This window comes from Dendrobates tinctorius, unplaced genomic scaffold (genome assembly GCF_039654945.1).
Source record: "Dendrobates tinctorius isolate UK_male_01 unplaced genomic scaffold, ASM3965494v1 ptg000276l, whole genome shotgun sequence".
NCBI classification, from domain to species: Eukaryota; Metazoa; Chordata; class Amphibia; order Anura; family Dendrobatidae; genus Dendrobates; species Dendrobates tinctorius.
Window position 1 is genome coordinate 764,402 of NW_027361943.1, and position 12,277 is coordinate 776,678.

The window sequence follows — 12,277 nt, forward strand, 5'->3', positions numbered from 1 at the left end:
TCAAGGGGGAGGTACTGTTGTGAGTTCATTTTCCCCTTCGTCACTGAGGTCTGGTGAACTCCCTATTCTGGTAAAGGAAGGTAATGAGCCTGATTATCAGGCACCTGAGACTAATGAGGATGACTGGCTGAGTGGAGTCACTGACTGGATATAAGGCTGCCGACGCCCTTCTGCCCTGCGGGTGATTTCTCTGTGGACTTCTAGTACACCAGTCTGATTCCTGCTTCCCTAAAGCTAAGTTTTCTGCTTTGCCTGTTTGCATTTATGTTTTGTTTTTGTTTTCCTTGCTTTTCTGGATTCTGCCATTCCCTGCTGGGGTGAGCTGAATCTCCTTTTGCCGGTTGCTCTGTCTTCAGAATATTCCTGAGTACTGACATAGCTTTTTTGAAGCTTAGCGTCTTCAGGGCCTTTTTCACTGTCAGTCTGTTGGCTCTTATTTTCATAGGGTTTTTCACGGATTGCAGACAGCAGCCTTCCTGTCCTTTCCTATCTAGGTAGTTTAGGCCCCGTCTTTGCTCAGTCTATCTTTCTGTCTGTGTTAGTGTTTTCATCTTGCTTCACCGTCATTATATGTTGGGGGCTGCCTATTGCTTTGGGGTCTGCTCTGGGGCAGTTTAGATTTCCCCTTTCTTTCTTTAGGCCTATTTAATTCTCCGGCTGTGATCGAGGGGTCTAGGGCATCGTAGGAACCCCCCACGGCTACTGTTAGTTGTTGTGATAGGATCAGGGGTCTGCAATCCGATAGCTGCCAACTGCTCTGGTTTTCTGGACTAAGCTAGCATTTCTGTTTTTGCCTCCTACGGTGACTCAATCATAACAGGAAAATATGTGTAAGTGGGTTAAGAGCTGGCTCAGGGATAGGAAACAAAGGGTGGTTATTAATGGAGCACACTCGGACTGGGTCACAGTTAGCAGTGGGGTACCACAGGGGTCAGTATTGGGCCCACTTCTTTTTAACATATTTATTAATGACCTTGTAGGGGGCATATAGAGTAGAATTTCAATATTTGCAGATGACACTAAACTCTGCAGGGTAATCAATACTGAGGAGGACAATTTTATATTACAGGAGGATTTATGTAAACTAGAAGCTTGGGCTGATAAATGGCAAATGAGCTTTAATGGGGATAAATGTAAAGTTATGCACTGGGGTAGAACAAACAAAATGTATAATTATGTGCTTAATTGTAAAACACTGGGCAAAACTGTCACTGAAAAAGACCTAGGTGTATGGGTGGACAACAAACTCACACTTAGTGGCCAGTGTCAGGCAGCTGCTGCAAAGGAAAATAGTCGGCATAGTCGGCAGGATCATCATCGCCAATACACCAACATCAGCAGTGAGACCGTGCCGAAGATTTAAAGGACCCAAGGTTGAGGATTTACCACTGTGGATTACAAAATTGAACTGTGGATGAGATTGCTGTCTTTAATCAGAAGAACCCTGAATGAAAAGGACTCTGCTATGGCATATAAGCGACTGAAGGAGTCGGAGGAGTTTGCGGCCACATTGAACTACCAGGGGCAGCTATGCCGAGCCCACCCCTGGGGGGAGCGGTGTACATCCAGTGACAGCCGCCCCTTCCCACTGAACACTGGAAAATGGGTGGAGGGGCCAGCCCTTGCCCCACTCAAGAACGGGAGTGACACCACTTATTAGGCTGGGTGCAGCTGCTTGGCGACATTGAGCTCTGGGACATCGGACACGATGAGACGCTGCAGCTGCCGAGGCCTTGGACGGATGGAGTAACATAGTAACATAGTTATTAAGGTTGAAGGAAGACTTTAAGTCCATCTAGTTCAGCCCATATCCTATCCTAACTTGCCCTAACATGTTGATCCAGAGGAAGGCAAAGAAAACCCATGTGGCAAACAGTAAGCTTCACATTGGGGAAAAAAATTCCTTCCCGACTCCACATACGGCAATCAGACTAGCTCCCTGGATCAATGCAATATCAAGGAGACTAGTGTTTATAACCTGTAATATTATACTTTTCAATAAAGGCATCCAGACCCTACTTTAATTTTAGTAGGGAATCACTCATTACAACAACATATGGCAGAGAGTTCCTTAGTCTCAATGCTCTTACAGTAAAGAATCCGCATCTGTGAGTATGCTTAAACCTTCTTTCCTCCAGACGTAGAGGATGCCCCCTTGTCCCTGTCACAGGTCTAAGAGTAAAAAGATCATTAGAAAGGTCTTTGTACTGTCCCCGCATATATTTATACATTGTAATAAGATCACCCCTAAGCCTTCGTTTTTCCAAACGAAATAACCCCAAGTGTAATAACCTGTCTTGGTATTGCAGACCCCCCAGTTCCCTAATAACCTTGGTTGCTCTTCTCTGCACCCGCTCCAATTCAGCTATGTCTTTCTTATACACCGGAGACCAGAACTGTACACAGTATTCTAAGTGTCGTCGCACTAGTGACTTGTATAGAGGTAAAATTATGTTCTCCTCATGAGTATCTATGCCTCCTTTGATGCATCCCATTATTTTATTTGCCTTTGCAGCAGCTGCCTGACACTGACCACTAAATGTGTCTATTGTCTATTGTCAGGGGTGGGCTGGACAGGGTGGCAGGAAGGCAAATGCCCCCCTCACCGCTACCCCAGCAGCTGTGCAGGGCCGGCCGCCTGATGGCTGCACACCGCAAACTGCACGTGGCCGTGTCTTCTCGGCTGTAATGCCGCCGTCAGCAGAACGGCCACGCACATCAGTCTGTCTCATAAACCACAGACTGTTACCATATGCATGCCATAAGCTTGGTTCTGTACCTGTATCTATGTAGTAGACATAGTAAGCTCGGTTCTGATCCCATAGCTCTGTAGTAAGCTCAGTTCTGCTCCTTTATTTCGATAATAAGCTTGGTTCTGCTTCCATAACTCTGTGGTAAGCTCGGTTCTGCTTCCATAGCTCTGTAGTAAGCTCGGTTCTGCTTCCATAGCTCTGTAGTAAGCTCGGTTCTGCTTCCATAGCTCTGTAGTAAGCTCGGTTCTGCTCCTTTATTTCTATAGTAAGCTTGATTCTGCTTCCATAGCTCTGTAGTAAGCTTGGTTCTGCGTCCATAGCTCTGTAGTAAGCTCGGTTCTGCTTCCATAGCTCTGTAGTAAGCTCAGTTCTGCTCCCATATTTCATTAGTAAGCTCGTTTCTGCTCCCATACTGTATCTCTGTAGTAAGCTCGGCTCTGCTCCCATATTTCTGTAGTAAGCTCGATTCTGCTCCCATAGCTCTCTAGTAAGGTCGGTTCTGCTCCCTTATCTGCGTAGTAATCCATCCTTCTCGTGTCTATGTAGTCAGCTTGCTTCTATTACAGTATCTATGTAGGCAGTAAGTTTGGTTCTGCTCCCATATCTATGCAGCAAGCTCTGTTCTATTTATATATCTATGTACAAGGCTGTTTTTAAAGCCTGTTATCTCTGTTGCTTTAATGCAGCAGCCAGAGATAAGTTGGGCAAAGGAAGGCAACTGCAACTCCAGGGCCACTGCCTTGTGATTGCCCCCCAGGCTGAAAAGTGCCAGCAAGCCCCTGTCTATTGTAATTAGTGCATGAGCCATGTATAGAGGTGCTTTCTTTCACTGTAATATTGCTTCTGATAAAAATCATTCCTGAAAGGACTGAAAATATGAATCTAAAAAAGCCCCAGTGGCCAGTTTGGAAATTAGATTACTAATTTAGGTTTTTTTTTTTTTTTAAATAAAGATCGTAATATACTGTATATAAAAAAATGCCATATTTAAAAAACAAAATCACATATAACACAAAAACCTGATTTAACCAATAGGACATTTTCTGAGGATTTCTTCTCTTTAAAGAAGCAACTTAGTAAATGGTGATTGTCCAGCTGTAACAGGAATAGCTAGAAGTCCATTAGAGTCTGTGAGGTAGCGCTGTCATTTACTTAGGGGATTCTCGCTTGCAGCGAACAAAAACCAGCTCCGGCACGGATTTTCCATCAAATCATACAGTCCTTGCGGTTTATTCACACCTCATAAACCACAGCAACAACAAAAAGTTCACTTAATAGCATTACCAGCAAAGCGTCCATTATAATGCTTCACTCTTATTATCAATGTCCAGTACGCAGGCTCTCTTAGCCTCACAATTATCTCACCCACGTCAGGGCTCCTCATGTGGCTGCAGAATTCCGCATACGTTCGTTCCCTCCAGGGAACTCTCAGACACACATCACCATTGCTCCCAGCCACTTCACACGTGCTGTCTGTGAGGAAGCTCCACCTTTGCAGGACCTTCCACACTGGACCAACCAGGTCCCAGCAATCTCCCTTGTGACCTACTCTGGCCACATTATATGGTCCATAGCCACGCCCACCGGGTCATGTGACTATGACCTCACCACAGGTCCTTAACCCCTTCCTGACATGAGACGTACTATCCCGTCCATGGGACCCGGGCCCCTATGCCCATGGACGGGATAGTACATCTACCGCGATCAGCGGCGCCCACGTGGTGAGCGCCGCTAATCGCGGCCGGGTGTCAGCTGATTATCACAGCTGACACCCGGCACTATGTGTCAGGGGCGGTCACGGACCGCCCCCGACACGTTAACCCCTTGCACACCGCGATCAATCATGATCGCGGTGTACCGAGGGTTAAAGGGAAGCATCGGCAGGGAGGGGGCTCCCTCCGTGTTTCCCTGAGCCCCCCACGGCAGCGCAATGTGTAGCACTGCTGCCGGGGGCTCCTTTCCTGCAGGCCCCCGAATCCAAGATGGCGACGGGGGCCTTCGGGGGCCTGCAGGAAGCTGGCTTCCTCAGTGCCTGCAAAGCGCAGGCATGAGGAAGCCTTGTGCACTGCCTGTGACAGATCGCTGATCTGTCACAGTGATCTGTGATGTGACAGATCAGCGATCTGTCACAGAACAGTGATGTCCCACCTGGGACTATTTATTAAAGTAAAAAAAAATAAAAAAAAAGTGTTAGAATAATTTAAAAAAAATCGCCAAATAAATTACAAAAAAAAAAAAAATATTCCCCCAAATAAATCCATTTTTTGAAAATAAAATAAAAAAAAACAATAAAAGTACACATATTAGGTATCGCCGCGTCCGTAACGACCCGCCCTATAAAACTGTCCCATTAGTTAACCCCTTTAGTGAACCCCTTAAAAAATAAAAATAAAAAACGAAGCAAAAAATAATGATTTATTATCATACCGCCAAACAAAAAGTGTAATAACGCGCGATCAAAAAGACGCATATAAATATCCATGGTACCACTGAAAACGTCATCTTGTCCTGCAAAAAAAGAGCCACCACACAGCATCATCAGCAAAAAAATAAAAAAGTTATAGCTCGCAGAATAAAGCGATACAAAAATAATTATTTTTTATATAAAATAGTTTTCATTGCATAAAACCGACAAAACATAAAAAAAACGACCTAAATGAGGTATCGCTGTAACCGTACTGACCCGAAGAATAAAACTACTTTATCAATTTTACCGCACGCGGAACGGTGTAAACGCACCCCCCCAAAAGAAATTCATGAAACGCTGGTTTTTGTTCATTCTGCGTCCCAAAAATCGGAATAAAAAGCGATCAAAAAATGTCACATGCCCGAAAATGGTACCAATAAAAATGTCAACTCGTCCCGCAAAAAATAAGACCTCACATGGCTCAGTGGGTCAAAATACGGAAAAATTATAGCTCTCAATATGTGGTGATGCAAAAACTATTTTTACAATAAAAAGCATCTTTTAGCGTGCGACAGCCGCCAAACATAGAAACCGCCATAAATAGTAAATCAAACCCCCCGTTATCACCTCCTTAGTTAGGGAAAAATAATAAAATAAAAAAAATGTATTTATTTCCATTTTTCCATTAGGGCTAGGGTTAGGGTTAGGGCTAGGGTTGGGGCTAGGGTTAGGGCTAGGGTTAGGGTTAGGGTTAGGGCTGAGATTAGGGTTAGGGGTGCGTTGGGGTTAGAATTGGGGGTTTCCACTGTTTGGGCACATCAGGGGCTCTCCAAATGCAACATGGCGTCTGATTTCAATTCCAGCCAATTCTGAGTTGAAAAAGTCAAATGGTGCTCCTTTCCTTCCAAGCTCTGACATGCGCTCAAACAGTGTTTTACCCCCACATGTAGGGTATCAGCCTACTCAGGACAAATTGCAAAACAATTTTTGGGGTCCAATTTCTCCTGTTACCCTTAGGAAAATAAAAAATTGGGGGCAAAAATATCATTTTTGTGGAAAAAAATGATTTTTTTATTTTCACGTCCGAGCGTTATAAACTTCTGTGAAGCACTTGGGGGTTCAAAGTGCTCACCACACATCTAGAGAAGTTCCGTGGGGGGTCTAGTGTCCAAAATAGGGTCACTTGTGGGAAGTTTCAATAGTTTAGGTACATCAGGGGCTCTCCAAACGCACATGACACCCGCAGACCATTCCATCAAAGTCTGCATTCCAAAACGTCACTGCTTCCCTTCCGAGCCCCGACGTGTGTCCATACAGTAGTTTTCTCCCACATATGGGGCGTCAGCGTACTCAGGACAAATTGGACAACAACTTTTGGGGTTCAATTTCTCCTGTTACCCTTGGGAAAATAAAAAAATTGGGAACTAATTGATCATGTTTGTGGAAAAAATACGATTGTTTTATTTGCATGCCCGGGCATTATAAACTTCTGTGAAGCCCTTGGGGGCTCACAGTGCTCACCTCACATCTAGATAAGTTCCTTAGGGGGTCTAGTTTTCAAAATGGGGTCATTTGTGGGGGGTTTCCACTGTTTAGGTACATTAGGGGCTCTCCAAAGACAACATGACACCCGCAGACCATTCCATCAAAGTCTGCATTCCAAAACGTCACTACTTCCCTTCCGAGCCCCGACGTGTGCCCATACAGTAGTTTTCTCCCATATATGGGGTATCAGCATACTCAGGACAAATTGGACAACAACTTTTGGGGTCCAATTTTTCCTGGTACCCTTGGGAAAATAAAAAAAATGGTGGCTAAAAGATCATGTTTGTGGAAAAAATACGAATTTTTTATTTTCACGCCTGGGCGTTATGAACTTCTGTGAAGCACTGGGGGGTTCAAAGTGCTCACCACACATCTAGATAAGTTCCTTGGGGGGTCTAGTTTACAAAATGGTGTCACTTGTGGGGGGTTTCCACTGTTTAGGTACATCAGGGGTTTTCCAATCGCGACATGGTGTCCGATCTCAATTTCAGCCAAAAACGTCATATAGCGCTGCTTCCCTTCCGAGCTCTGCCATGCGCCCAAATAGTGGTTTACCCCCACATGTGGGGTATCAGCGTACTCAGGACAAATTGCACAATAACTTTTAGGGTCCTGTTACCCTTGGAAAAATAAGAATTGAGGGTGAAAAGATCATTTTTGTGGAAAAAATATGATTTTTTAATTGTATGGCTTTATGTTATAAACTTCTGTGAAGCCCTTGGGGGTTCAAAGTTCTCACCACACATCTAGATAAGTTCCTTAGGGGGTCTAGTTTCCAAAATGGTGTCATTTGTGGGGGGTTTCCACTGTTTTGGTACATCAGGGGTTTTCCAATCGCGACATGATATCCGATCTCAATTCCAGCCAAAAACGTCAAATAGCGCTGCTTCCCTTCCGAGCTCTGCCATGTGCCCAAATAGTGGTTTACCCCCACATGTGGGGTATCAGCGTACTCAGGACAAATTGCACAATAACGTTTAGGGTCCTGTTACCCTTGGGAAAATAAAAATTGGGGTGAAAAGATAATTTTTGTGGAAAAAATATGATTTTTTTAATTGTACCGCTGTACGTTATAAACTTCTGTAAAGCCCTTGTGGGTTCAAAGTTCTCACCACATATCTAGATAAGTTCCTTGGGGGGTCTAGTTTCCAAAATGGGGTCACTTGTAGAGGGTTTCCACTGTTTAGGTACATCAGGGACTCTCCAAACGTGACATGGCGTCCGATCTGAATTCCAGACAATTTTGCATTGAAAAAGTGAAACGGCGCTCCTTCCATTCTGAGCTCTGCCATGCGCCGAAACAGTTGTTCCCCCCCACATATCAGGTATCAGCATACTCAGGACAAATTGCACAATAACTTTTGCAGTCCAATTTCTCCTGTTACCCTTGGTAAAATAAAAAAAAATTGAACCTGAAGTATTTTTTTTGTGAAAAAAAGTTAGATGTTCATTTTTTTTTTAAATATTCAAAAAAATTCCTGTGACGCACCGAAAGGGTTAATAAACTTCTTGAATGTGGTTTTGAGCACCTTAAGGGGTGCAGTTTTTAGAATGGTGTCAATTTTGGGTATTTTCTATCATATAGACCCCTCAAAGTGGCTTCAAATGTGATGTGGTCCGTAAAAATAATATGGTGTTGTAAAAATGAGAAATCGCTGGTCAACTTTTAACCCTTATAACTTCCTAACAAAAAAAATTTTGGTTCCAAAATTGTGCTGATGTAAAGTAAACATGTGGGAAATGTTAGTTATCAAGTTTTTTGGGTGCCATATCTCTGTGATTTAAGGGCATAAAAATTCAAAGTTGGAAAATTGCGAAATTTTCAAAATTTTCGCCAAATTTCCGTTTTTCTCACAAATAAACGCAAGTTATTTGAATGAAATTTTACCACTACCATGAAGTACAATATGTCACGAGAAAACAATGTCAGAATCACCGGGATCCATGGAAGCGTTCCAGAGTTATGACCTCATAAAGGTACGGTGGTCAGAATTGTAAAAATTGGCCCCGTCATGAACGTGCAAACCACCCTTGGGGGTGAAGGGGTTAAAGCATTCACATAGCCTTTTACAACAGGCGTTTTCAGACACAGCCCTGGGTGGGTTTGTAGGTAACTGGCCCGCCCAACTCCCAAGTTACCTAGAGACTTCTCTCTTATACCTTGAAATAACACCTCAGCAATACCATTGCTGATCAATATGCATAACTAAGTCTCCATCTCAAAGCCACCCTCTTTGAGATACACAACCATCCTTCAGGATTCTGCCACTCATCCTCTCCCTTGGAACCTCAACACAGCGCCCCCTAGCGGACATAGTGGTTACTACACCACAAGTCCTAAACCTGGCATTACACACTAGGCCGCTGTATCAAAGTATACATATGAGACAGAACAAAACTCTGCATCAATGGTATTGTTTACTTACATCTGTCATATATGTCAAGCTAGATTTATTACAGATATCTGTCTTCTTTTCAGGGGAACTTTGGCAGTGTGGAGCTCTGCAGATACGATCCTTTAGGCGACAATACGGGAGAGCTGGTTGCAGTAAAAAAACTTCAGCACAGTACAGCTGAGCATGTCCGTGATTTTCACAGGGAGAGTCTCATTCTGCGTGCTCTCCATAGTGACTACATTGTAAAGTACAAAGGGATATGCTATAGTGCAGGTGAGTTTTTATATAGTACCTACCATACCTATTGCCTCTCAGGCATTATAAATAAAATGTTTTGCAAGGTCAGAAGCCTTTTCCATCCCACCATCTCATCAAGACTGGTGAGGAAAAATATGATTTTGATGAATTGTGGCCTTAAAGGGATTCTGTCACCCCATTTTTCGACTATGAGCTGCCGACACCGACATCAGGGGCTTATCTACAGCATTCTGTAATGCATTCTGTAATGCTGTAGATAAGCCCCCGACGTTACCTGAAAGAGAAGGAAAACGAGTTAGATTATACTCACCGGGGGGCTGTCCGCTCTTGGTCCGATGGGTGTTGCGGTCCGGCACCTCCCATCTTCTAACGGTGACGTCCTCTTCTTTGCTGTCTGTCGTGGCTATGGCGCAGGCGCACTGCTCTGCCCTGTTGAGGGCAGAGCAGAATACTGCAGTGCACAGGCGCCGGACCCCTCGCGGCGCCTGCACACTGCAGGACTCTGCTTTGCCCTCAACAGGGTAGAGCAGTGCACCTGCGCCGGAGTCAGGACAGGCCGCAAAGAAGAGGATGTCACCGTTAGAAGATGGGACGTGCCGGACCGGACGGCGACACCCATCAGACTGGACCAAACGCCAGTATTAGGGTGCCAAGGAAATGCATGGTAAAAATTAAGTAGCAAGTTTTTGAAGGTCTTACCTCCTAATTTTGTTCCTTTTTGGTCATAGATATTTTATAATTTTCTTTTTTTAAGATTAGTTATCATTTACTGGTTGCTCAATGGCACATCATATTGCAGTTTTATATGTTCGTTTAGTAGTTATCGTCATGCATATCTCGCGTCATGTATGGTATGTTATGCCGTTTACCGATCAGATAAATTGATTTTATATTTTGATAGATCGGACTTTTCTGAACGCGGCGATACCAAATGTGTGTATATACTGTATTATCTAATATATAAAGCTCAAAGTGTGTATGTATGTATGTATGTATGTAGTCGTATGTGTGTATGTATGTGTATGTCCGGGATAGGCATTGGCACCGTCGCAGCTACAGCCATAAAATTTGTTACAGTCACACGCCTGGACCCTGAGAGCATCCTAAGCTATGTTGTGAGGTGAAATTTTAACCCCGCACGTTCCAATTCACCAAACAATTTTGCCCCTGTCTACATACTGGGGAAAAAGTGTGTGCGTGTCAAGCCCCGCCCCTCATTATGATGTCATAATGCCCCTATCTACATAATGGGGAAACAGTGTGTGCGTATCAAGCCCCGCCCCTCATTATGATGTCACAATGGTTGCCATGGCGACGCTGATGTCATCATAGGTTACAAGCCCCGCCGCTCATTATGATGTCATAATGGTTGACTATGGGATGGAGGATGTGTGATGGGTATATGGGCACTAGACTATGGGATGGAGGATATGTATGACGGGTATATGGGCACGGGACTATGGGATGGAGGATGTGTGATGGGTATATGGGCACTGGACTATGGGATGGAGGATATGTATGACTGGTATATGGGCACGGGATTATGGGATGGCGGATATGTATTATGGGTATATGGAGGATGTGTGATGGGTATATGGGCAAGGGACTATGGGATGGAGGATATGTATGATGGGTATATGGGCATGGGACTATGAAATGAAGGATGTGTGATGGGTATATGGGCACTCGACTATGGGATGGCGAATATGTATGATGGGTATATGGGCATGGGACTATGTGATGGAGGATGTGTGATGGGTATATGGGCATGGGACTATGGGATGGAGGATGTGTGATGGGTATATGGGCACTCGACTATGGGATGGAGGATGCGTGATGGGTATATGGGCACGGGACTATGGGATGGAGGATATGTATGATGGGTATATGGGCACGGGCCTATGGGATGGTGGATATGTATGATGGGTATATGGGCACGGGACTATGGGATGGAGGATAATTATAATTTGTTATAACTAACCACAGTTAGTTACTATGCTCGGGCAGTGCCGGGCTCTTCAGCTAGTATATATATATATATGTATATATATACAGTATACTTGAGAAAGTGGTAAATCTAAAATTAATGTCAACATATTTTACATGGTGAATCCTTTTGCCAAAAGGAACAAATTTGAGGGGTAAAGGCCCCGTTACACATAACGATGTCCCAGCGATCCCACCAACGATCCGACATGGATGGGATCGCTGGGACATCGTTAGGCTGATCGCTGGTGAGCTGTCACATAGACAGCCCCTCCAGCGATCAGGACCAGCGAGCAAGCATGTTTCTAATGTAAACATCGGGTATCCAGGAGCCACGGCTCTTGGATACCCGCTGTTTACCTTGGAAACCGGCGTACACGCTGGTTTCTGAGGTAAACAGCGGGTATCCAGGAGCCGCGCGGCTCCTGGATACCCGCTGTTTACCTTGGAAACCAGCATGTACGCCGGTTTCCAAGGTAAACAGTGGGTATTCAAGAGTCGCAGCTCCTGGATACCCGATGTTTACATTAGAAACAAGCGTCGCTGATCGCTGGTCTCTCGCTGCCACATGCAGCGATGCATGCTGGCCAGCGGGAGACCAGCGATCAAAAAATGGCCCAGGCTGATCGAGCACGATCAGCGATACCCCTCAGGGGGACCGGTCGCTGATCCCCTTCACACAGAGTGATCTCGCTGGCGAGTGACGCAACAGCGATCTCACCAGCGAGATCGCTGTGTGTGATACTGACCAGCGACCGGCCCCCCTGCTGGTTATCGCTGATCGTCCTGGAATGGCCAAGACATTTTTTTGATCGCTGGTCTCCCGCTGGCCAGCACGCATCGCTGCGTGTGACAGGCGGGAGACCAGCGATCAGCGCGCTGGTAACTAAGGTAAACGTTGCGCTTCTAAGCGGCGCACAGCGCTTAGAAAC

At 44.9% G+C, this 12,277-nt stretch overlaps 1 protein-coding gene across 1 annotated transcript in view; it reads left to right on the forward strand.

Annotated features, from left to right (window-relative positions):
• The window catches only part of LOC141072555 (tyrosine-protein kinase JAK3-like), a 635,207-nt gene that overhangs the window by 496,124 nt on the left and 126,806 nt on the right, over positions 1-12,277 (forward strand). The window contains exon 19 of the mRNA XM_073559823.1: positions 9,185-9,374. Within this exon, the coding sequence (XP_073415924.1) occupies positions 9,185-9,374 (190 nt within the window). The remainder of the gene's footprint in view (positions 1-9,184; positions 9,375-12,277) is intronic.